Source organism: Pelodiscus sinensis, chromosome 5, assembly GCF_052426305.1.
Source record: "Pelodiscus sinensis isolate ZL-2025 chromosome 5, ASM5242630v1, whole genome shotgun sequence".
In the NCBI taxonomy this organism is placed as follows: Eukaryota; Metazoa; Chordata; order Testudines; family Trionychidae; genus Pelodiscus; species Pelodiscus sinensis.
This window is the reverse complement of record NC_143056.1, coordinates 125,132,249-125,157,429: the sequence shown is the minus strand read 5'-3', so window position 1 is coordinate 125,157,429 and position 25,181 is coordinate 125,132,249. Positions and strand designations below refer to the sequence as shown.

General features: G+C 47.3%; 1 protein-coding gene across 1 annotated transcript in view; it reads left to right on the top strand.

Annotated features, from left to right (window-relative positions):
- The window catches only part of LOC102455214 (NACHT, LRR and PYD domains-containing protein 3-like), a 47,842-nt gene extending 27,889 nt beyond the window's left edge, over window positions 1–19,953 (top strand). Inside the window, exons 9-10 of the mRNA XM_089778838.1 lie at window positions 149–744; window positions 19,642–19,953. Coding sequence (XP_089634964.1) covers window positions 149–744; window positions 19,642–19,953 — 908 coding nt within the window. The remainder of the gene's footprint in view (window positions 1–148; window positions 745–19,641) is intronic.
- The last annotated feature ends 5,228 nt before the right edge of the window (window positions 19,954–25,181 follow it).

Genomic DNA, 25,181 nt, shown 5'->3' with positions numbered 1-25,181 from the left:
ATGGAAAAAAAGGAAGATCTCACACAAACTTCAAAAACAACCACATCAGTATATTTGCTCTTTCTCTCAACCCTGCTAACTGATCATTTAACTGACACAATAGAACAGTCTAAAACTAACCTCTGGGCGCTTTGCTCATTGGCTGCAGATGGAATTTTAGAACGAAAAATACTGTTTGAAGAAGATGATCTGAAGAAACACAATTTGTCCTTGTCTAACATTCAGTCTCTCTTTCTGAATAACAACATTTTTCAGAAAGATACAGACTATGAAAATGTCTACAGCTTTATTCACTTGAGTTTCCAAGAGTTTTTTGCAGCTTTGTTCTATGTGCTAGAGGAAGATGAAGAGAGAATGAAAAAATCTATGTATCCTAAGAAAGATGTGAAAAGCTTGCTAAAAAATTATGGAATATCTACAAATAATTATTTGATGCTAACAGTGCGTTTCTTGTTTGGTCTCTCAAATAAAGAAAGACTAAATGACATGGAGAAAATATTACATTGTAAAACATCTTCTGGAATAAGAGAGGATTTATTGAAGTGGTTTGAAGAAGAAGCTAAAAAAATCTCCTCTCTGTCCTTTATGAGCTGTAAGGAACTATATGACCAGCTTGAGTTGTTTCACTGTTTGTATGAGAGTCAGGAAGAAGACATTGCGAGAAGTGCAATGGATAATTTCCAAGAAATTAGGCTGGAACACCTCAAACTCACAACAATGGAAGAAATTGCTCTTTCATTCTGTGTAAAGAGCTGTCATAGGAAGCAGGCGCTCTACCTATGTAATTGTACTCTTGGGATTGGAGAACAAGAAGAAGGATGGAAAAGGTTATTTCCTCTGTAAGTATCATAGTGTATCTATTATATATTTGAGAGAGTTTGTCTGACTGTGTGAGTCTGTCTCTCTGTGCATGCGTCTGTTTATTCAAGACTACTCCTATATGATAAGAGCTAGGGCCACCAAATTTAATATGCAGCTTCTTCTTATCATAACTTACAGCAAGGTCAGGGTTTTTGCTTGTGCCAGCAAAATGGGCACCAGGCAGGTGAAAGGGGCTGGTTGGGGACATCCCCTCACCATCTAGGACTGCTCCCGCCCTGAGCCTCCCACTCCCCAGGGGCCCTTTAGGGAGAGGACCTGAAGCTCCATCCCTGATCCATACAGAGACATCTCTGGCTGTTCCTCTTTCTCAGGGAGCAAGGGGAAAGTGCACAGTTTGCTGCATTCCTCACTGTGACTGGGGTGGGAGGAGTGCAAGGGGCAGAAGAACCTGGATCTGCCCCAACCAGGGAACATACACGCCTCCCCCAGCTGTACTCACTGGAGAAGTGGCCGTGGAGAAGGGCTTCTCACTTGGTCCCAAGCTGCTGCAGTGTGAGTGGGCTGGAATAGTCTTTTGCCCCCAGGGAAGCTTGCATAGTAAACCCCTCATCCTCAGCCCCACCCCACAGCAAGGATTTAAATTTTAAAAAACCACTAAAATGAACTGAGCTAAGGACGCAAGCAATGGAGGGTAAATCTTCTAGTTTAATACAAATCAGTAAATCCTTAGAATGGCATCTCATCATGCCACCATTATAATGCCCCCTTTTCAGAGGTTCATAATAAGCTATTTGCAGATTTGTCTGGGTCTTTCTCAGTAAGATGGGATTCCACTCTCCTGCTGGGCCTGGTCCGGTCTAGGCAGCTGGGTCAGAAGCGCTCATGATACCAGGGTTAGCAGGAACAGGAAAGTGAGGGTTAATCGGAAGGAACAGCTGGAGCCCATTAGCTTCCTAAGGAACTAGCTGGGGTCAGACAGAAGTATAAGGAAGTTAACTGCTATGGGCGGGGGGTGATTGCCTAGCTAAGTACCAGTCAGCATTGGAAAAGTTGGACACCAGAACTGGAGGAAACATTTTAGTTTCACCAGTTGTGCATAGAGGAGAAATGTTACCTCCCTGCTCCTACTCAATACACTCCTGTTTATTAACCGGAGGGTCCCATTAGCCCTTTCAGCCATAGAATTGCACTAGGAAATCATGAACATCTGGTTCTCCATCTTAACTTTAAGTCCTTTTCAGAGTCACTGCCTTCCAAAATACACTCCCATATCACAAGTGTGGCCCTTGCTCCTTGCATCTCACCCTATCAACAGGCATGTTGTGTGTGTTTACATCGAGCTCCAGAGACCTCTGTGTGAATGACCTGTGCTGTCCTACCACTTCCTTGAATGAGCAAATGTGTTAGACTTCCCCAGCACCACAGGCAAAGGGTGTAAGGAAAAGAACCTGAGTCTGCAAAGCCGGGGACAGCTGATATTCCCACAGTGCCACAGGCAGCCATGCAGAGACACTGCAGGAAGCACTGTGCAGAGATGGCGCTGCAGGAAGTACTGGCCAAGAGACCCGGGGTGAGGTACCTGGTGGCCCTCTGATTGGTGACGCCCCCTATTTAGCCCCTGGGTTGCTCCAGGAGGTTGTCTGGGGAGCCACACAGACATTGGTCTGCTGCAGTGCAAATCTTTGCTTGGTCACCTGATCTCTGACCCTTAGCTAGGGAACTGGGCTCTTGAGATTCCTGCAGTGCCTGCCTGGCAACGACTGTCCCTAGTGAGCAGATCTCAGCTGAGCTGTGACTTAGAGGCCAGATCAGCTATGCCATGGGCAGCAGCTAATGTAGGCAAGGGAAGGAATTGCCTTCCCCAAACTGCCTACACTGCCCAGCTGCCTGGGAGGGGCTGGGGTCACATCATGCAGCAGCCCGGAAAGGCTGAGGCTGTGCCGCATGGTCGAGTGGGATTAGATGGCCAGAAAGTGTGTGTGTGGGGGGGGGGGGGGAGAATTCTTGAAGGGACATGGTCACAGCGGAAGGGGTGTGGCTTGAGGAAGAAGGGGCTGGGCTTTGGCTTTCCTTCCCCAGCTGGGCCTTCACCCAGTGCCCATAAGCTATGCCCCAGTCTTTTCCAGCAGGATTAGCAATAAAGAATTCAGAGGACTCTCAAAAGAAAGCTGAGTGTAGCTCAGCTCCTGCTGCTCCTGCAGTCTGCACTGGGGCTCAGCCAGCTGCCTGAAGCCCTTCAGCAACCGCCCCGTATTCCCTCTCCATCAGCCTTCACAGCTCCCTACGGCTGCAGTCCAAGCCAGGCAGTTTCCTGTGCTGCCCAATGACTGGTCATGTCACAGATGTTCTCCAGCCAGCAGTCAGCATGGTACAATACAGCACCACCTAGCTGCCAGTGGAAGCAGTGCTACTGCATTGTCCCTCCAGAGAGGAGAGAGGTTGCTCTATCTGTGTATGGGCACTTCTGGGCACTATCCTTAGTTCCTTCTCTACTGGGTAGTAATGTGTGAAGGACCCAACCGCCAGAGGTTTCCTGACCACCCCCCGTTCTCATCTCAGTTATGGGATAATGTAAAAGGGGCATTTTGGGGATAGTCTCCTCCTGTCTGGAACCAGATCCTAAATCAAGGGCAGCAATGAGCAATGCACCAGCTGCTACCACTGTTGCATAACTGTAGGGTCCCTTCCAGGGATGCTCTGAGATCTGAGGATCCAAGGTCTAACCTATTGTGCTCTAACTTACCCCAGCTGCTGATAGACCCAAGAGGAGAAAGCAGCAGACAAGGATCAGTATAGCATATGGGAATGTGTGTCCTGCCCTCTGGGTCCTGGTAACCAGGTCTGGATGAAAAGTTTGGGTTTTTTTTTCCTGGATTAAAAATGTTCTGTGTGCAAAACTGAATTTTGCCATGAGGATTTTAGTTTTGCCAAAAAATGAGATTTTATTTTGAGAAAATAGAAATGGCTGGCTGCCTAGAAGGCTCTTGTCAGTTTCATTTTCTGTTCAGACAATTAATGAAAGCTTTCCCAGAGGGCTGCCTTGCAGTGTGTGGGGTTCTTCTGCCACTCCCTAGAAGGCAGAGGACCTGCAGTGCATATCCACCTCCCACGTAGCTGTGGGAGTCAGACATGTTGCAGATGTTTTGCTGTCTCATCCTGATTTGGGGCAGACAATTGTCTCAAAAAGTGAATTTTTTCATAGAAAGTTCTGTCCTTTTTTTCAGCTGGTGCTACTGTCACTTGTGATGTTGTAGATAATTGTGCCCATTCTGGGACCTGTTCCCTATTCTGTTGACCCTTTTTACTTTGCAGGTGTTTTCATAGAGTACAGTGAACTCTTTTATGTGCATTTAATGGACTTCCATAGTCATGGATTCCAGTTCTGATAATTATGCAAATTGTATTGGACTTCCATATTGTAGTTAGTGTTTGAAATACAGCACTTGCCTCACCTATCCTGGGCTTTACAAGAAACACAGTCACTGATCAAAGGAATGAGGTTGCCCAGATAAGTGAATTTATTAAGTTTTTCAAGGCTTCATCTCTCAAAAATTATTGGTACATAAATTAATTTTGATAACTTCTGCCTTTAATTGATTAATTGTTGACAGGGACACAGCGTAGCCCAGACTTGTTGTTACAGGAACCAGGATCAGTCAATACAATCCATCTTGGGGAAGGGGAGCCCAGGACCAGGGCTCTGGGGTCCTATCTGGCCCTACATCCAGCTAGACCCCCTCTCCCTAAGTCAGCCAAAAAACTAACTCGCACCCCCAGCCACTGGCCCCAGCCTAGAGGCAGCTCTGCCCCCTCCTTTGTTCAGACTCCCAGGCAACCTGTCACTTCATTGCTTCTCTCACCCAGGCTCAGATCACAGGGCAGCCTGAGCTCTTGTTGGCACATGCCAAGATGAGGCAGCCTTCCCCTCAGTGAGAGCCACACCCAACATTCCTATCCCTAGCTGGATTCCCATACATTGCCCAGGGAAACTGAGGCACAGAGAGAGAGAGAGTTACAATAGAACAGTACAGGACAGTAGGAATCACATATAACAAAGCAAACAATGATCACAATTGCCACTACGTCACAGTCACTAGCATCTCCAAGCAAGATAAGGTACAGTGCAACCTTGCCTGACCCCGGCAATAGCATTTAAACCAGTCTGCTGACTCTTGGTTTGTCCATATCATGCATGGAGAATTCTGACACAAATTTATAATAACTTGAATGATTTTCTCTGCTACCATGATTCCCTATCAACACAGTCGAATGCCTTTTGAAAACCCATATAATTCAAGACTACTTCAGCTACCTTTTATTATTTTTATTGTACAATCTACAGAAGTTCTACTTGGCCAAATAACAGCTTGCAGCTCTCTAAACCTGCTATCCTTGGCTTTTCAAGGCTTGTCTGCATGAGGACATCCAAGAAATTTAATCTGAATTAACTAAAGGCATAGATTGGAAGTGGATTAGTTAAACTATATTAAATCCCTGTATGGACAGTGTTATGCAGAATTAAATTGGCTTTAGTTTATTCATTTCAGGGGCCATTTTAATTATGAATAACAACATCTACACAGAGATTTAAGGTGGTTCAAATTCACACTTTTTATTAATTCTAATTAGGATGACCTGACAGAAAACTTTCTCTGAGTGGAAGCAGTGTAACCGTGTGCCAGATGTTGAAATCATCTAAATGTTCTTTCGAAGCAAAGTTGATTTAGACACCTCTTTTCCATTCACTGGGATTTATTCTTTCTCCCAAACTGAAAAGGTGAAGCAGATTTTCACTGAAAGCAGCAGCTCCCCCATGGCCCAGCCCCTTGAAGAGGGACAAACACTACATGGGGTTAGTGTGGATTACACTGCTGTTAGGAATGAATAGCTAACATGGCATCAGAATAAGGGATCGTGGTGTCTTTAGATGCTTCTCTTTGATTACAACAAATGTCTGCTGTGAAATAAAGCCTGCCCTGCCATCTTCAGGAAAGGGGATAGAGAATCTGCCTGGTGGAAATGATATTTAAAGCTTGCATTTTCTTCTAGGAACCCACTGATGAAAGATTCGAGAATGTCAACTGCATACTCATTGCTACAAGGACTGAAGGATCCCAACTGTAAAGTGAAGACAATATCGTAAGCAAACCCCTCTCTGACAGCCCTTTTGCCCTTGCTGCTATGCCAGGAGCGCTCTGCATTTCTGCCCATTTCCTGGCATTACCCTGAATTCTGTTTGAAATCTACCCCTGATCTGCAAATCATTTGGGGATGAAGAATCAAACTCCATGAAATTACTTGACTAACTGGATGGCAAACCCTCTTCTCTGCCCCCACCTAGTAAGTGTCCAGGTGTTAGGATGAAGCACGAGATGTAGGAATCCTCCTTACCCAAGGCACAGACTTCTGTGTTGCAGAGATTTCTCCCCAAATATGGAAGCACATTAAAAATGTACCATTGGTTCATTCTCAGATCAATTCTTGGGGGACTCCTGCTCATTGTTCTGTTAATGCTCTTCCCTTCTACAACTAGCCATCAGTGTCATCACAGTCTCTCTTGTTCTCTGCCTGTGGGGCACAACCATTTTATTTCCTAAGGACTGAATATCTGTGGCTAACTAAAGTCTTTAGTCTCAGAGGGGTAGCTGTGTTAGTCTGTAACTTTAAAAACGACAAGCAGTCCTGTGGCACCTTAGAGACTAACAAATATATCATGAGCTTTTGTGGGTAAAACCCACTTCATCAACTGAAAGCCACAGGATGGCTCATTGTTTTTAAATTCTTTAGGTTTAACATGGGTGTAGCCTAGTGCTATGTAGTGGCCTGACACATGCAGGAGGTCAGACTAGATCAATGGTCTCCAAAAGGTGACTTTTTAACCACAAGATCACTTTTTCAATTTAAGTGCAATATAGGATCCACCTCAAACCCAGATACCCTTGCCCCGCTTCCTCCCTGCCCCTTCTCTGAGGCTCTGTCCCTCCTCCACCCCTTCTCCAAGGCCTTACCCTGCTCACTCCATCTCCTGCCTTCCCCCATTCTGACTCACTTTCCCCAGGCTCGGGTAGGGTGTTGGGGTTAAGGCTCTGGTCTGTGCCAAAAGGTTTGCAGTGTGGGAAGTGCTCCAGGCTTGACCCAGGGCAGGGGACTGGAGTCCAGGATGGGTTTCAAGGTGCAAGCTATGGGAAGGAGTTTGGGTGCTTGAAGGCTCACGTCAGGGGCAGAAGGCTGGGTGCAGGATGAGGTTCGGGGCTGGAACAGGTATTCGGGAAGTAGGCTCCATCACCGAGCGCTGGTTCTTTGATTGACAGTACATGTGCGTCCCGCATCAGATTTCCACTTTCTTTCATAGAAACCGTTACTAACCTGTTCCATATCTGTTATTCTTTGAGATGTGTTGCATGTATCCATTCCACATACCACCATCCTATCCCTGTGTATTGAGTCTTTCTGGTTAGAAGGAACTGAGGAGAGTCAGGAGGAGCCCCAGCCTTTCAGAGTGGGGAACCCTATTTGGGTTGGGGGGTTGCTGACCCACAGAGAAATCAGGTAGGGCCATGCACGAGTGAGAAGAAGAAGAAAAAAAACCCTCCTCACTTATGTGGCCTCCAACTGAGAAGCAGAGAACTATTTCCCTCACCTACTAGGGGCAGCAGGGAGCTGGAATCCTGAGCCTCAGAGGCTGGATCCAGGCAAGCTACGGATCTCCAACCCTGTTTAAAACATCACACAGCAGTGCACGCCAGCAGAGGACAAGTGCACAACCCACACCCACTCCAGTGGTGGCAGGACTGGCCATCGGACTGGAAAAAACTCCTAAAAGAAACATGGTGATAATTTTTTTGAATCCTTTAAACTTCATTCATTGCCAAAAGGCAATGGCTTTGTGTTTGTCAATTTTTAAAAAATCAGTTGAACTTGCTTTTGTTTAAAAATAAGAGAGTGAATCAGGTATCATGGGTGTAGGCAAGAAACCTGCATGGGAACTGGTAGAGTATTCCATTAGTCTAGTGCAGTGTTTCTCAAACTGTGCTCCCCGGAACTCCTAGGGCTCTGCAAGACTCTTCAGGGGCTCCATGAGTTTGAGAAACTGGAAACATCGATAGGTACAACACATACAATCAGTGGACCGCTGGGGCTCCGCATACATTTTTACACATGTAAAGGGCTCCAGAGCCCAAAAAGTTTGAGAACCAGACATCTAGTGAAGCTTTCAGAGAAGAATTCAGCGTGTTACCCGTGGTCACTGTACAGTGTAATATGCATCTTCTCTGTCTGTAGTCTCTGCTGTGTAGTGCACAGTGTAACATTATAAATCTAGACAGATGTTTAGAATTGAATTACAGGTTGAAATACCTGATGCTCCTAGTTAATTCTATGCAGGGTACCAAGCTAAGCATTAAAGCATCTGTTTTCCATATTTTCCATCCCTTTTCTTGTGTCCTGTCTGTCCCCGCAATACATGGGGTTCAAAGGGATGCCGGAAAGAATGAGACCACGACTTGGGGTTACAAAAATAAAACTGATTTTATTTTGATGAGGACTCTGGCACCTAATGACTGTAAACTTAGTCACATGCGCGGTCGCCAGACAATCATCAGAATGAAAAACAAACAAATCACTAAACAGTATAAAACAATTCCCTTAGGGTATGTCTACACTACAAAGTTAGACATACCTTTATGTATGTTAGTTCGCATGTTAGTTCGAACTAACTTTAATAGCCGCTACACTAGCGCTCCGCTAGTTCGAATTTGAATCGAACTAGCGGAGCGCTTAGTTCGAACTAGGAAAACCTCATTTTACGAGGATTAAGCCTAGTTCGAACTAGCTAGTTCGAATTAAGGGGTGTGTAGCCCCTTAATTCGAACTAGTGGGAGGCTAGCCCTCCCCAGGTTTCCCTGGTGGCCACTCTGGCCAACACCAGGGAAACTCTATGCCCCCCTCCCGGCCCCGGATCCCTTAAAGGGGCACGGGCTGGCTACGGTGCCCGTGCCAGGTGCAAGCCTGCCAGCACCCAGCCAGCAGACCCTGCACCTGGCACGGCACAGAGCCACCCACCCGATGTCCCCCAGCCCACCCCCTCTTCCCGGGACCAGGCTGGCGGCTCCCGGGAGCTTGCCCTGGACCGCAAGAGGCGGGCACCTTCCTGGGCTAGTGCGGACATCGTGGACCTCGTCCACGATCTCTGCACTAGGCACAGGAAAGTGGCCGTCTAGGGCAGGAGAGCTGCCAGCCTGGCCACCCAGGAGCAGGTGTGCATGAAAATCAAGGGGGTCCACTGAGACCCCCCGACCCTGAGCCCTGAGCTTACAATGGCCGTCCTGGGTCAGACCAAAGGTCCATCTAGCCCAGTAGCCTGTCTGCCGACAGCGGCCAACCCTAGGGACCCTGGAGGGGATGGACCGAAGACAGTGACCAAGCCATTTGTCTCGTGCCATCCCTCTCCAGCCTTCCACAAACTTTGGGCAGGGACACCACTCCTACCCCCTGGCTAAGACTACTCCATGGACCCAACCTCCATGACTTGATCTCACTTCCCTTTCAACTCTGTTCTAGTTGTAGCCTTCACAGCCTCCTGCAGCAAGGAGTTCCGCAGGTTAACTATTTGCTTTGTCAAGAAGAACAACTTTCTCTTACTAGTTTCAAGCCTGCTACCCATTCCTTTCCTTTGGTGTCCTCTAGTCCTTCTTTATGGGAACTCAGGAAGAACTTTTCTGAATGCACTGTCTCCACCCAACCCCTGCTTTTAGAGACCTCTATCCTGTCCCCCCTCCGTCTCCTCTTTTCTAAGCTGAACAGTCCCAGTCTCTGTAGCCTTTCTTCATCTGGGACCTGTTCCCAACCCCTGATCATGTTAGTTGCCCTCCCTTCTCCCAGCCTTTCTCTTCCCCTCTCCCACCTCCTTTTCCCAGTCTCCCCCAGTTTTGTTCAATAAAGACAGAGTCAATGTTGGAAGAAACGTTATCTTTATTTTGTACATCAATAAGAAGGGGGGCTAGGGAAGGGTAAGTGGAAGGAGGTGAGGGAGGAATGGGGTACTCACCCCCGATGGGGAGGACTGGGCTGGCTCTGCGGGCTTCTGGGGGTGGAAGCTCTCCTGCAGCCCCCCAATTGCTCCCTCTCCCCAGATGGCAGCCTGCGACAAGTGCAGCCGGGCTGATGGCCGAGTGGTGTGATGTGCCCAGTGTGGGTACTCCGGGCACTCCAAGCCAGAACTTCTTTGCAAGCGGGGCACCCCTTAGAACTGTGTGTCCGGGGTGGGGGTCGGGAACCTTTAAGTGCAGCCCTCGGCTAGCCTGAGACAGCATCTCCATGCTCTAAGTCCTCCTCTTATGCCCTGCCGGCACTGCTTCCGGCCATCCTTAAGCCCTGTTCAGAGTCCACTCAATGTGGACTTGCTAGTTCGAATTAGCAAAATGCTAATTCGAACTAGTTTTTAGTTCTAGACGCGTTAGTTCGAATTAGCTTAGTTCGAATTAACTAATTCGAACTAAGTTAGTTCGAACTAGCGCTGTAGTGTAGACGTACCCTTTGGCTTTTCTAAATCATAATAATTCCCAATAACTGCCCAGGGGTTAGAAACAGTCGAACTCACATTGATATTGTCCATAAATCTAACTATTTACACTATATTACACAAAGAACAGTTAAAACCCTTAACAACTATAATTTAAAACTAACACAATAACTCTTGAACTACTGTTGCTTGATAAACAATAAGGGAAACTGAAAAATCAATTAAGATAGGGATAATCGTGGGGAAGAGGTGTTATACCGGTTCTGGAGACAGCAGGAACACGCGTACCAGCCACATGCTTACCAACTGTCTCCACTCGGGTCAATCCACTCGAGATACGCTCAATGAGACATGAGAGCGGGGGGGCGCAAGGCGACTGGGTGATCAGGCCAGGCGTTCACTCGATGTGATTCCCCAGTGAGAGAGGGGTTGCCTGCCTGTTTTATTGCCTGTGGTCTTATCACCCCATAGGTTGGTTTTTGCCGCAGTGGGTGGAGTAGCAGGCCTGACCACGAGTCAGCCCATTGGCTGATCTTTTACTGCAATGGGTGGAGCGAGCAGGGGGAGATCATTAATTTACATGCCCCTATATGGGAAGTGCTCTGCCTCACAGACAGAGCCCCCTATACCAGCCTTTGGGCGATACAGGCTATGGCTCCCTGCGACAGGCAGCCAATGTTGATGTGGTGTCTCAGACATGGCCAAGGTTCAATAACTTGAAACTGCCTTTCCCAAGGAGATTTTGAGCTAATCTATACTTCTGGCTAAATTGGCACTGCTGTGATCAATGTAGCAGTGTCTGTTTAGCAGGTCTGGCAAAGTCAAACTAAGTTGATGGCAGAGCACTCTCCCATAGAAATCTGTACTCCACTATCTCTTCAACAGGCATAAGGTCAGTTAGCAGAAGAGTGTCTCCCGTCGACATAGCATGGTACAGACACTGCTGTAAGTCGACCTATGTTATGTCAACTTCAGCTTCATTATTGAAATAGGATAATTTAGCTCGACTTACAGGGTTAGTGTCACCTATCCCTCTGACTTTCTACACTTCTTCACACCCTTCTATCCTGTGCAAGGTCAAAAGGGAGAACTCTTCACAAGCCATGCCAAACTGGACATTCAATGTCCAGAGCAGCCAATAACGGCATTGTAGGTGAGAGGACATGCACAGAATGTAAATGTCACGTTATCAGATGATTATCCAATTTTGGTTTTTTTGTGGGTTGTTATCTGAAATATTCTGAAAATTTTCTTGCCATGTGTACAAATCAAATGAGAGTCAGAAATTCATCATGTAATTAACTGTAATAATTAAAATGCTTTGGGTGGGCACACAGACTTTATAGACACTGAAACTCCCACGTTATCAGAAAGAAGGAAGTGAAGTGAATACTGACACCTTTCTGGAAGGAGACTGGTATTCTTCTCTCTGTTCCCTTTGCAGGTTGTGGCAGTGCAGTCTCAGAGCTGGTTGTTGTGAGGATCTCTCTGCTGCCCTCAGGACAAATCAGTCCCTGACAGAGCTGGACCTGAGTGGGAATAAACTGGGAGATTCAGGAATCAAACTTCTGTGTGAAGGACTGAAACATCCCAGATGTAAACTGCGGAAACTAGTGTAAGTCATTGCTGGGTTCCTTCAGACTTCCCTTGTTAAACCAGTCTTTCAGAGGTGCTCTCTGATTTTGCACTGGCAATATTTTGAAGTCCTATTTTCATTTATGAAATCACCTGCATTTGCAGGAGCAAATGGACATACAGCTACTAAATTGTAAGTGGAGACATTTCGGCAGGTAAATGTGGGTTTTGTACACTTGGTCTCATGGTTGTACATAAATTCATAATAACCACATGAAAATCCATTTTCTGTGGGACTGTCCCTATAAAATCGGGACCGTTAGTTACTCTGCTTTCTGTTCTCTCTGCCTGTCTCCGTCTCTGCAGGGTTTGGGATTGCCGTCTCACTGATGCTTGCTGTGGAGATCTCTCCTCTCTGCTCAGCTCCAACCAGTCCCTGCGAGAGCTGAACCTGAGCGGTAATAACCTGACTGATTCAGGAGTGAAGCTTCTGTGTGAAGGACTCAGACACCCAAAGTGCAAGTTAGAGAAGCTGGAGTAAGTGACTGCTGCTTTTCTGTATCCAAGGAATCCGTCGCAGTGTGTGCCAGGCTTCCAGACACAGCGAGGTTGCTAAGGCAGCTTCCTACCTGTCCTGGCACTGCAGACCATGCTGCACCCCAAAAGCAGCCAGCAGCCGGTTCTAGCCAATGGGAGTACGGAGCAGTGCATGGAGCCCTGTGTGGTCTTCAGCCACCTGCCTTCATCTAGGCACAGGGACTGCTGCTGGCTGCTTCTGGGGTGAAGCGCAGTCTGTGGTGCGCTTTTAGCACACCTGCTGGTCACCTGATCCCACCGAAGCAACGAGATCCAACGCTCGACATTCCACAGCCCAGTATTAGTTTGCGACCCATAGTATGAAAACCACTGGTCTAGGAGGCACTGCACAGACAAGGGCAACCCGGGGGAGGGCACTAAAGCACCTTTAAGCCTCCTTTGCACAATTCTGACTCCAGGCAGGTAAGGACCCGAAATAGTGTAATTTTAGACACCCTGCCTCCTCCCCAACTCCTAAACTGGGACTCGCACAAAGCAGGCTGTGACTGGAACAATGCTAGCGCTGAGGGATTTCCCTTTTCCCCATCAGCTAAGCCGCTGTGACCGCCCTGTATGCAGGAGCAGCACTGTGTAGGGGCTGCATAAGGAGGGAGAATTGTCCCTTGTCACTGTTCTCTGCACTTAGGCAACTGCCCAGGAGAGATTTAGGTGCAGGCCTGCTGAGTAGCAGAGCACCCACAGCCACTCACAGCCAGCAGCATGGGTTTCTATTGGTGGTGCACATCTGCATGTTCCTGTGTGCACATTGCAAAATTTATTCTGCACATGGAACATTGTCTCCCGTGTGTGTGTTTCTCATGAAATGCAAGATTTTCAGGGGAGGGACCATGTTTCCCCAACTGTTTGTCCAGCAGTTTGTGGAGCTGGTCTGGAATTTCTCACTGATATAAATTTTCAATAGAAAATTATGGTTTCTTTAAAATTTAAATTGTGTATGGGGAAGTGTCGATTTTTCTTAAGCTCTTTCAATTGTTTTTCAACTTTTAATGGGGCATAGGAAAATCAAATGCCATAGTGCCCCATAGAAATGATAGTTTGGGTCCTTCATGTCCCCACACTAGGTCCTCTTCCTGTTACTGAACTCTGCAGTGCAGGTCCATCTTGGGCGGTATATACTGGAAGAGACTGGGGTGCATCCTGGCAGAGCCAGGCTATGGCACCCACATCAGTGGAGCAAAGTTAGGGAGGAAGGATCTCAAGAGACACCCCAGTAGCTATGGCAGACACATTCAGCAATGTCAGCCTGAGCCGACACAGAATGTTTTGAGGCTGCAATGCTGGTATGTTTCATTTAGATGGAAGAAGTAGGGCCAAAACTTTTAAACATCCTCAGATCATTCTTTAAATATTTTGTTTGTGAGAAGTTTCAATATTTCAACCTCTTCAATTTAGAGTCTAAACAAAATCAAAATAGTGGAATTTCCTGAAAGGTGGAAATGATATTTTTTTACATTGCAGTGACAAGCATTGCTTGATCGCTGTGAAAGTTGTTTTCTTATTCGTTTTTAATTTTAGTCAAGCATCTGTGCCCAGGGGGCAAGTTTCCAGCTTAACAAGTAAAAGTCAGCATCAAAGTTGGTTTAAATTTAGACCTGAATGAAAAGCCCATTTGGCAGAAAATTGAGTTTAGAAATCAATGAAAAGGGTCACATGAAATTTCTTCTTCACTCTCCAATTCTCAATCTTCAGATAATAGAATGCTCAAATCTCAAAACCTTTCAGCTGAAAACCAAAATATTTTACAGGGATTCTTCCAACTTAAAAAGTGAACATTTGGAGGATGAGGTGATGGAGGGAGGGAACCTTTTTCCAGCCAGGTCTAATTGAAATGTTCCCAGCCTATTGGTAGAATTTTGGTCAACATTTTACGAGTGAACCCTTTACAAAACTTCTAAAAAACCTATGTATCTAGATTTGTAAACTCGTCTCCAAATAACAAAAGATGCAGTTGGATTTTTCTGTCTTCCATCTCTCAAATGAGCACTGTGCACAGTAGCAGGGCTGTTTCCTTCCCAATGCCAAACCAATCAATCATTGCTAAATGAATACAGAGCGCATGTATGGCTCTCTGCCATATCTGAGGATGCTGACCCAATTTACCGCTTCAGCCCTGAGTTGCAGCTCCAGCAGGCCCTGGAGCTGACAGCTACTGACTGCAGCCCTGCCACTGCAGAAGTCACGGAGGTCTAGGAAAGCCACCTACTCCATCTGTGGACTCTCTTACAGCATCCCACCCTCAATTGCATATACTCAGTTCTGTTGATTGTTTGATTGAGTATCTGATTGAGTACCCAACAGGGAAGTCTTCAGAACACCTGGGGTACCTCTTGTATTCTACCTGATTTTTCTTGTAGCAGTTCGCCAAAAGGTGGAATGTTGTGGCTGAGGTTGTGTCAGCTGCTAGGCTGTTACAGCTGCCTAGTACTTCTGTCCTTGGTGCTCCAATGCATCTTGTCTAATAACTAGTGGTGACATGAACTTGCACTTTCTGCATTAGTTCCCTGTCTCTTGTGACGAGAACAGCACCTGTCTGGGAACACGGGCGTCCTGCGAGGGCTCTGAAAATTCAAAAGGGGCAGCCGTACCTTTGACCACACCCTATGCTGTCCATTTGTTCTGTGCTCTGTTTGACCGTTCACTCTCCACAGTGATCAGCTCCCCGCATTGTACATCTCCTCTTCCCTTGCTGGTCGGTTAAGTACATTTAGCTACATGACATAGGTAGGATGGGATTTGTCTGCAGTCAAAGCTCCACGGTAATGTGGGGTTTGAAAGATTCCTTGTTGAACTGCCAAGTTGTCTGAGATTTAACACGTTACTTTCTGATGCTTTTAGACACATATTTGCCTCACCTGGAGGGCATAGGATGGCAGGAGTTGGGAGCAGGGAACGACAGGATTAGTGTTATTGAGGAACCATAATTCTACATTTTTATTCTTTCCGAAACTATCTTTTCTTAGGGCAACTTTCTCATTATAACATTGACTTTCCTGTCATCTGTGCTTTTAAAATTGCAATGCTGTCTTAGGCTACATTTCCACAAAGTCATTGCTAAATATTTACAAACTTGGCACTAGATTGATCGGTTATTATCATGGTTCATTTTGTTTTCACAGCTTGTCTGAAAGCCACATCGATGACACAACAGCCACGGAGTTGGATACTGTGCAAAAAATAAAACCTGGCTTGTCGATTGTGTATGATACAGAACCCAGCGCTCAGAATACAGGTACAAAGACAAGGAGGATGGCATGTCTTCTGTCTCAGTGTCGTGCATCCATCTGCAGACTAACAGCTCAAAGTGCAGACATGATGCAGAACATATTTGTGACGCACTGTGGAGGCATTGGACTTGTGCTGTTATTAAGCATTGCTACATACTGCCTTCATTGGCCAGTAGATATTTAGGTGTCTGAAATATCTAAAGTAGGAATAAGATCCTCCGGCTTTTTTTCCGGGGCCAGTGTAGATGCTCTTTTCCGGCTTTTTTAAAAGCCGGAAAAAAGCGGCGGACATTTTTATTTAAATGCCGCGGGGGATATTTAAATCCCCCGCAGATTTCCCTATTACGGCTTCTGAAATTAACATGCCCCTTCCGAAAAAGGGGCCAGTGTAGACGTAGCCCATGAGTATATTTTGTTACCTCCCTATCTAGTCATTATGTTTGCAACAAGAATATTGTTGTAATAATAAAAGTTCTTTCTTTTCTTTTTATTTACCTGGCAGTGGTTAATTGTATGCCTTGATTTTTATTTTAGGGGTAAGATTTGCCAAATGATCTTTTCCCTGATTTCTTTATCAACATTTGGGTGGTGGCAGCGGAAGTTTTATTCCCAAGATCTTGTTTTTTAAGATTTTGGGGGAATTTTTATACCAAAGCCTGGTAGATAAGGCTTTGGGGTACACTTGCTGGCCCCCACTTCTGCATTTATCATGCCAGAGTGGGGAAGGAGCCATGACAACTCCCTTAAAGGAATTTGTTGGTGTAAGAGGATTTAAAGGGGGATTCATTTCCTTTATAAAACTGGGGGATCAAATACCTGGCCCCATGTGTGATGTATTTGTCTTATTTATTGAATTTTAAAAGTAGCCTTTTCTTTATACCTATGAGGTCAAACTTTTTTGTCTGTGAAATGAGTGTCACTGCTCCAGTGCTATCTGGCTGAGCTCTTCCACCCAGCAACCCCCACCTTCGCCCCACAGAAGAGGTTGATGGACAGTTTCAACAGCCCCATGGGGGCAGACCGTAGTTTGCAGGGCCACTGTACACAGGTTGGGACAGAGCTAGCTCTCTAGTGGAGTTCTCATTTCTTCTTCCCTCTCCTGTTCCTGCTGTGCCCAAACCGTCACCTTAACCCTGCCTCTAAACATTGCCTTTCCCCTAGGTAAGTGGGCACAGAAACACATCGTGGATCCATTCTGCGGGGGAAGTCAGAGCAGAGGATCTCATGGGAGCCCAGATCTCAGCTCAGGCAGAGGCAGCTTCCCTACTCCTATCCGGAGTGGAACAGGTGAGAGATGAGCGGGGCAGGGGATGTCTGCTATGTTGGGCTCTGGGTTTCATGGCTCCTATTCACAGTCGGGCTGAGGGAGGCAGCATGTCCTGGAGGGGAGCCAGGATGTGCAGCCACATGCAGCTCCTGCAGGCATGCTGAGTTTAAGGTAGCAGCGGCAGCAGTTGAGGGAACAGGGAGCCTCACTGCAGCTCCTCAGCCCTGCACCTCCTGAAGCCCCAGCAGCCAGACCAGGCAAGACAGCCCCCATCTGCCACTCCTCACCTTAGACCCCATCAGTTGCTTTGTAACCTGGGGAGCCAAAAGCGCCACTGCTGCTGTGATCGCTGTGCTCTAGGCAATCGCTCACCCATAAGGCCAGTCAAGCCCACAGTCTCCTCCAGCCACCCTGAGAACTGCTGCTTCTCGGGGCTGGTCCCTTCCCCTTGCTCTCCACCCACTGCTTCCCAGTATCCTGGGCTCCTCCAGCCCTGGGTGAGGGTCATTGCCAGCCACCAATCTGCTGACTTGCCCCATACAAGGGCACCATTTTGGGAGAACAGGGGGGCAGCAGCCATGCATACCAGGATGCTACTTGCTTTTCTTCCCATTCCCCTACCAGGGAGCAAGGGGAAAGTACAGGGCTTCTGTTCCTTCCTCTCACTCTTGGCTGCTGAAGGGAGAAGGCAGAGAAGTAGTTCACAACATCTGTGTAGTTTCTACTGCTGCCGCCCCATTCTCCTGAAATGGTGCCTTTGCCCCCATGCCTCTTCAATCCCTGACTCTGCCTGTGGACCACCCAGGACTGTGCCACAATCCACATTTGGGCTGCAGCCAGAGCACCAGTCAGTGGCCATTGATTTGTTTTAGGCTGTGAGATCATAAGACAGGAAGAGTCTTTTTGTGATACTAGTCTTTTTTGTGACTAGTATGGGGCCTTGACTGCTGACTGGGGCTTTTGCTCTTACCAGCAAACAAACAATGAATAATGTAGGTCTTTATTTTTGAGATGTGGGCAGAGGGTACTTTATTCCCATAACTCAGTGTTTCCCCAATGGTGTTCTATGGAACCCCAGGATTCCACAAAGTGAAAATAAGGGTTCAGCGAGAAAATTCCAAAATAATTAATATTTAAGCATTTATGAATTTTATTGAAAACAATTTTCATTTGTGTTTGCCATGATAAGTGTCCTTGTGTAATGCCAGTTTAGCCAGAGGGTGGGGACGATGATGTCACTACTCAGCGCTGCGTGCGCAATCAGTCAGTAGTGTGATTGCCTGTTATATACCACCGTAAATCCCCGTACTCACTCTCAGGTAGCGTGGATCATGTGGGTGACTGAATACAAATATACTAGCACCACATTGGACAAAGTCGAAGCTTCAGCTGTCTAACCAGTTGCTTATTATTATTCTTATTTATTTGTGGTCTATTTTTTCAGCTCTGTATAAAAGACTTATTATATTCTTTCAAGTTTAAAAGGGTTCCGTGGCCAAATAAAATTGGGAAACACTGTCCTAACTGAATTATTAAGAGATGCTTGGCAAAAGTAATGAAAACACCACACAGACTATTTGTGTTTATGCAGGGTTTTGTGTGAGCATGTGTGTGTCTCCTAAAAAGAGTGTTTACCAGGCTGCATAGTTCCCTGACTATAATGTGAATTCCCTGGCAAACCCACCTTGTCTAAGATGGCCTTCACTTTTCTCTTTGCAGATAGTAAACAGCATAATTGCCGACAGTTAAGTTACCTCACAGATCTTTCTTAGCAAGCATGTTTATTCTTATGGAAAAGGAGAAAGCTCATTAAAATGACTAAAAGAATGTATACCCATGCTGTTAGAAGTACAGAAACATAGGTCTGGAAGGAGCCTTGGGAAGTCCTCAAGTCCAGCTGTCTGAGCTGAGGCAGGACCATGTAATTCTAGATCATCTTTGACAGGTGTTTGTCCAACCTGTTCTTAAAAACCTCTTCGGAATGGGAAGCCTATTCCGAACTACGTAGTTCGTGCCGCATGTAGCTGCGGGCACGGAGTCCAAACTAGCGGACATTTAAAAATGGCGGCGCCTGGCAACATGCAAATGAAGCCTGGGAAATTCAAATCCTGGGCTTCATTTGCAAGTTCGAATGCCTACATTAACCACCCTAGTTCAAACTAGGGTGGTAGTGTAGACATACCCATAGATAGCATGTTTTATGCACAACGCTGATATGCCCAGGTTCTGATATCAGACGACTTACTGTCAGGAGGAAAAATGACAACACAGCTGGCTTAGTATCCAAGACATGTACGCATGAAACAAATAATCAACCCAGTGATTACCTGCCAAGATAGTGAAAGAGTAGGCTGGGATTCCCACTGAAGGCAGAGTTAAGGTTATTTGAGACCATATATTGAAAAGCTTTCACTGTAATTTTTTAAATATAATTGTATTTGTTAATTTTTGTAACTCTAGTGGGTTTTATTTAAGAATTAAATTAAGTAGCCAATGAAATGTTACACAATCTACACTGAATAGATAAGATGAGAACACCGGAACCTGGAGATGGTGATAGGGAAACTTCTGTGATTCACAGCAGGAGATTTTGAGGACAGGAATTGAACAGTGGTCAGAGCTTCAAAGATACTTAGAAACAAGCAGCTCTAGATTCTGTCAGTTCATTCTCTTTTGTTGTGTCCTCCACAGAGGAACATTTTGTGAACCGGCACCGAGCAGAACTGATCCAGCGAGTCTGCATGGTGGACAGTGTCATAGACATGCTGCATGGCACTGTGCTGGATGAAGAGCAATACCAGAGCATCCGAGCTGAGAAAACTAATCCAGAGAAGATGCGGAAGCTGTACGAGTTCATGCCGAGCTGGGACTTCAATTGCAAGGAGCAGCTTTACCAGGCACTGGAGGCCAAGAACAAGTTCCTCATTGCAGATCTGAAGAGTAAATAAAATAGGCGCTACACATGCAAACCACTAGATCGAATTTAATTCGAACTAGCGGAGCGCTTAATTCGAACTAGGTAAACCTCATTCTACGAGGACTAACGCCTAGTTCGAATTAAGAAGTTCGAATTAAGGGCTGTGTAGCCACTTAATTCGAACTAGTTGGAGGCTAGCCCTTCCCAGCTTGCCCTGGTGGCCACTCTGGACCAAACCAGGGAAACTCGTTTGCCCCCCTCCCGGCTCCAGAGCCCTTAAAGGGGTATGGTCTGGCTACGGTACCCGTGCCAGGTGCAAGCCTGCCAGCACCCAGCCAGCAGACCCTGCACCTGGCACAGCATGAACCAGCCACCCGCTGCCACCCAGACCTCTGCCTCTTCCTGGGACCCGGCTAGCGGCTCCCAGGAGCCTGCCCTGGGCTACAAGAGGTGGGCGCCCACCTGGTCTAGTGCGGAGATCGTGGACCTCATCCAAGTTTGGGGGGAGGCCTCCAACGTCCACGACCTCCGCACTAGACACAGGAAAGTGGCCGTTTAGGGCAGGATAGCTGCCAACCTGGCCACCAAAGGCCACAAGCGAACCCAGGAGCAGGTTTGCATGAAAATCAAGGTGGTCCAGTGAGACCCCCCGACCCTGAGCCCTGAGCTTAGAACATAAGAACGGCCATACTGGGTCAGACCAAAGATCCATCTAGCCCAGTAGCCTGTCTGCCGACAGCAGCCAACACCAGCTACCCCGGAGGGGATGGACCGAAGACAATGACCAAGCCATTTGTCTCGTGCCATCCATCTCCAGCCTTCCACAATCAGAGGCCAGGGACACCATTCCTACCCCCTGGCTAATATCACTCCATGGACCTAACCTCCATGACTTTATCTAACTTCTCTTTAAACTCTGTTATAGTTCTAGCCTTCATAGCCTCCTGTGGCAAGGAGTTCCACAGGTTGACTATTTACTTTGTGAAGAAGAACTTTCTTTTATTAGTTTGAAGCCTGAAACCCATTCATTTCATTTGGTGTTTTCAAAGGCCAAAACATCTTTTTTGAGATGATGAGACCATGTCTGTACACTGTACTGAAGATATGGTGTACCATCGTTTTATACTTCCCCTCCTCCTTCTTCCCCTGGTTTCCCCCTTCCAGCTCCCTGCTCCTAGGTTTCCTCCTCTCCTCTCCCACCCTCTTTCATCTCCTCTCCCACCTCCTTTTCCCAGTCTCCCCAGAGTTTAATCCCCCCTCCCCGTTTTCTTAAATAAAGAGAGTTTCTATTTTTGAACAGACGTGTCCTTTATTTTTTACATCAGGAAGGGGGGCTAGGGAGGGGTAAGTGGAAGGAGGTAAGGGAGGAATGGGGTACGAGCCCCTGATGGGAAGGACTGGGGTGGCTCTGTGGGCTCCTCGGGGTGGAAGATCTCCTGCAGCCCCCCGAAAGACACCCCCCCAGATGGCAGCCTGTGGCAAGTGCAGCCGGGCTGATGGCCGAGTGCTATGATGTGCCGAGTGTGGGCACTCAGGGCACTCCAAGTCAGGACTGCTTTGCTGTCCCTCATTGAGGTAGACAAGCAAGCTGGGAACCCTGAGAACTGTCTGTCCAGGGTGGGGGTCGGGTCCCTTTAAGCACAGCCCTTGGCAAGCTTGAGACAGCAGCTCCATGCTCTAAGTCCTAACCTAATGCCCTGCTGGCACTGCTTCCGGCCATCCTTAACTTAGGTTCAGATTCCACTCAATGTGAACATGCTAGTTTGAATTAGCAAAATGCTAATTCGAACTAGTTTTTAGGTCTAGATGCACTAGTTCGAATTAGCTTAGATTGAATTAACTAATTCGAATTAAGTTAGTTCGAATTAGTGCTGTAGTGTAGACATACCCTGGCAGACCAGGGGCCAGGTCATGCCAAGTCCCAAGCTAATTCACCTGAGTCAAACTGTGAGCTAGATTCCTTTCCCCCACAAACTGGGGCAGACTTTAGCTTTCCCTCCCTTTCCCCTCCAGAATTCCAGTCTCTGAGGGGACTGAAACAGCCCAGGAAACCATGCGGGAGGGGTGGGCTTAGCTAGCAAGGCTGAGGAGACGTAGTTAGAGAATAGAGCTTTTGGTCAGGTTTTTGAACAGCCTACGCAGCCATGCTCCTGGGCTGGAGATGAACTGGTGTTGAACTCCTCCTTGCTGGAGTCCAGGCTGCTCATGTATGGTTTCATCAGCCACAGGAGCAAGGGGTAGACTGGGTCACCAGGGATTACCATGGGTATTTTTACCTCTCTGAGTCTAATTTTCCTGTTTGGTAAAAAAGTTCAGGCATGCATCTTTCTGAAGAGGGAGGAGTTCCTAAATATGCACATATGCATCTTTCTTGACCATCCCATACTGGTGTCAGTGAAACAGCCCATATGATCCACCAGCACCTGCAGCACCATGGGGAAGTGTCCTTGCAGTTTAAGTACACCATGGCTTTTTTACCAAACAGGAAAATTAGACTCAGAGAGGTAAAAATACCCATGGTAATCCCTGGTGACCCAGTCTACCCCTTGCTCCTGTGGCTGATGAAACCATACATGAGCAGCCTGGACTCCAGCAAGGAGGAGTTCAACACCAGGCTGAGCAAGTGTAGAATGGTGGTTCAATGTGCTTTTGGATGTTTAAGGGGAAGGTTTAGGAGACTCCTGACTAGGTTGAACCTCAGCAAATGCAACATTCCCTGTGGGGGCAGCCTATTGTGTGCTCCATAATCTGTGTGAGAGCAAGGGGGAGAAACTTATCTGGCAAGGTGAGGAGCCCAGGCAGAACGCCTGGCCAGAGACTTTGAGCAGCCGGATGCCCAGCACCAGGGCAGAACAAATCAGAGACGCCTTGAATGCATGGCAGTTCTGAGACTCTGCCATGTGGCTCTCAACAAGTTGTCCCTGAATTCCCTGTGTTTGCTGTTAATCTCCCACCCACCCCCTGGAGTTCAAGCACTAGAGAGATCTGTTGTTCAAAGAACAGAAGGTTTAGCTGAGGGAAAAGAGATGGGAAATGGAAGAACTGGGAACCTAAAGTGGGATTTCCTTTTGCCTCCAGAGGTCTTGGAGAGTATAGCTACCCTTGAGGTCCCCAACCATGTCATGGGGCCCTAACAGACTCTGGGGCCTAAAGGTGGAAGAAATAGGAATGGAGGAGGAGAAACTGGGGTTGTTATCAGGAAGGATGGGTGCTGGGAGGAGGCCCTCTCCAGACATGAAGCCAATCATTCCATAACAGTCAGGGAGCTAAACATGGTCTCCTTGCTATCTGGCCTGCTGCTCCCTAGCAGCTCTTCTCTCCTGGCATTCTGCAATCCAATTCAGGTGCTCTGCCTGCATCTCCTTCATGAGGGAGTTTATGCAGTCCATCTGCTTCCAGAACATGTCCTCCCTTGTCTGCTTTCAGCTGCAGATCTGAGCCAGGTGGGTAGATGCTGTCAGAGGGGGAATACACTACAAGGTGACTACTGTCTCAGCTGCAATGAAAAGTTACCAAGTCAGACATTACAGGAGATAGATTGGGCTAAGCTAACCCTACTGAGTCAGCCTACACCAAAAGGCTTTCTAAAGATAGTGGAGACATGTTCCATGCAACACCAAATGTTTGCTTTAAAATGGGCACCTTACAACAGGTGCACAGAGTTCTCAGGTAAGCATCGGGATGCACTCAGTTCAGAAGCAGGCAGGCATGGTAAAGGGCCAACCAGAGCAGGAGTGTGGGGATGGGAGAGGGCAGCTTCCCTCTGTATCCAGCACATGTGGCTTCCCAGGATAGTGCTTCTTTTCCAGCCAGGGCAGGCAATTTCAGGAGGGAGGTGGGGTACACGGCAGGGCAGCTTCCCACTGTGTCTGGCACATGCTGGATTCAGCACATGTGGCCTCCTAGAAAGAGTTCTTTTTTTCCAGCCTATGCGGGAGGGGTTGATGTGGATCCAGTACAGACAGCTTCCAGTGGAGAGTGCTAATAGGTTCTTCTCCTCCTTCAACCAGGTTGCCATGAGAGTTATCATTCTTCTCTGAATTACACCAGGCGATTGGGAGCCTATGCTGACTGAATGTGGCCATAAACCTCGGCCTTATGCTGCAATGCTTTGTACTGGTTGGTTGGCATGGGAAAGCATCCTACTGTAGAGGATGGAATAAGACTGGTCTCCGTAAAAGCCTTGTTAGAAGGATTAAAGAGTTCCTATGTGAGAGCTTCATGGAGCTGTGCAGACAAGACTCCTGCTCCATAAGGAGACTCATTAACAAGTTGTTCTGCACCCCGCCCATGCTGTATAGGCACAGAGCACACCTCACATCACACCCCATTTCGTTAATCTGCTTGTAGTTAGAAAAAGTTTATGAAATCACCAGCAGTGCCCTCCCCAGGTTGCTGACCTCGGGGACATCCAGGGGGAAGGGGAGCGGCACTAGTGTCATGACCAACTCCTGGCTGTCAGGCATAAATGGCTGACTAATCTCCCCCTCATCCTCCTCCTCCTCCTCCCTCCCTCTCTCCCTCCCTCTGTCACCACGCTGCCCTCCACGCTGATGCCAGGTGTGTCTTGGCTGGACTCCACGGTCATACTAAAGAAACTGGCCTGGTCCTGCTCCAAAGCATGTTCAGCTTCTTATGATAGTAGCATGTGTGAGGTGCTGCACCAGAGCATCTGCTCACCCCCTTTGCCTTATGGTAGGACTTTCTCAACTCCTTGATTTTGACTTCGCACTGCTGGGCATCTAGGGAGCAGCCGTTAGCCAGCTTGCAATCTTGCTGTAAATGTCTGTGTTCCTCTTGCTGGTTCAGAACTTGGAGAAGATGGATTCCTCTCAATGACATCCAAGATTTCCTGGACACTCCACGCTGGTGCTCTTCTGTGCCTTGGGAACTGGATCCCATGGGAGCAGAAGTATTTGAAGTCTTCACAGAGCTACTCGATTTGGCCAAAGTCATGTCTACATGTGGTGTGGTGTGCAGCTTATGCTGGGATGTGCTCACAATGCTTACCACATGGGAAATACAATTCAACTTTTCCAGGGTTTTTTCTGCTCACCTGGTGAGCAGTAGAGGCGCAAACACAGGACAGATCAGTCAGAGCGGGAAGGCCAATAGCCTTGATTTCACTCATCATTGCATCCACATTACTGTACGTTTGACCATGCAAGGACAGGAATAGCATTACTCCTAGTGAAATCAGGAGTAACCAACACCAAATTCAGCAGCTCTTAATATCAATGTGATGGGCTTGGTAGTATG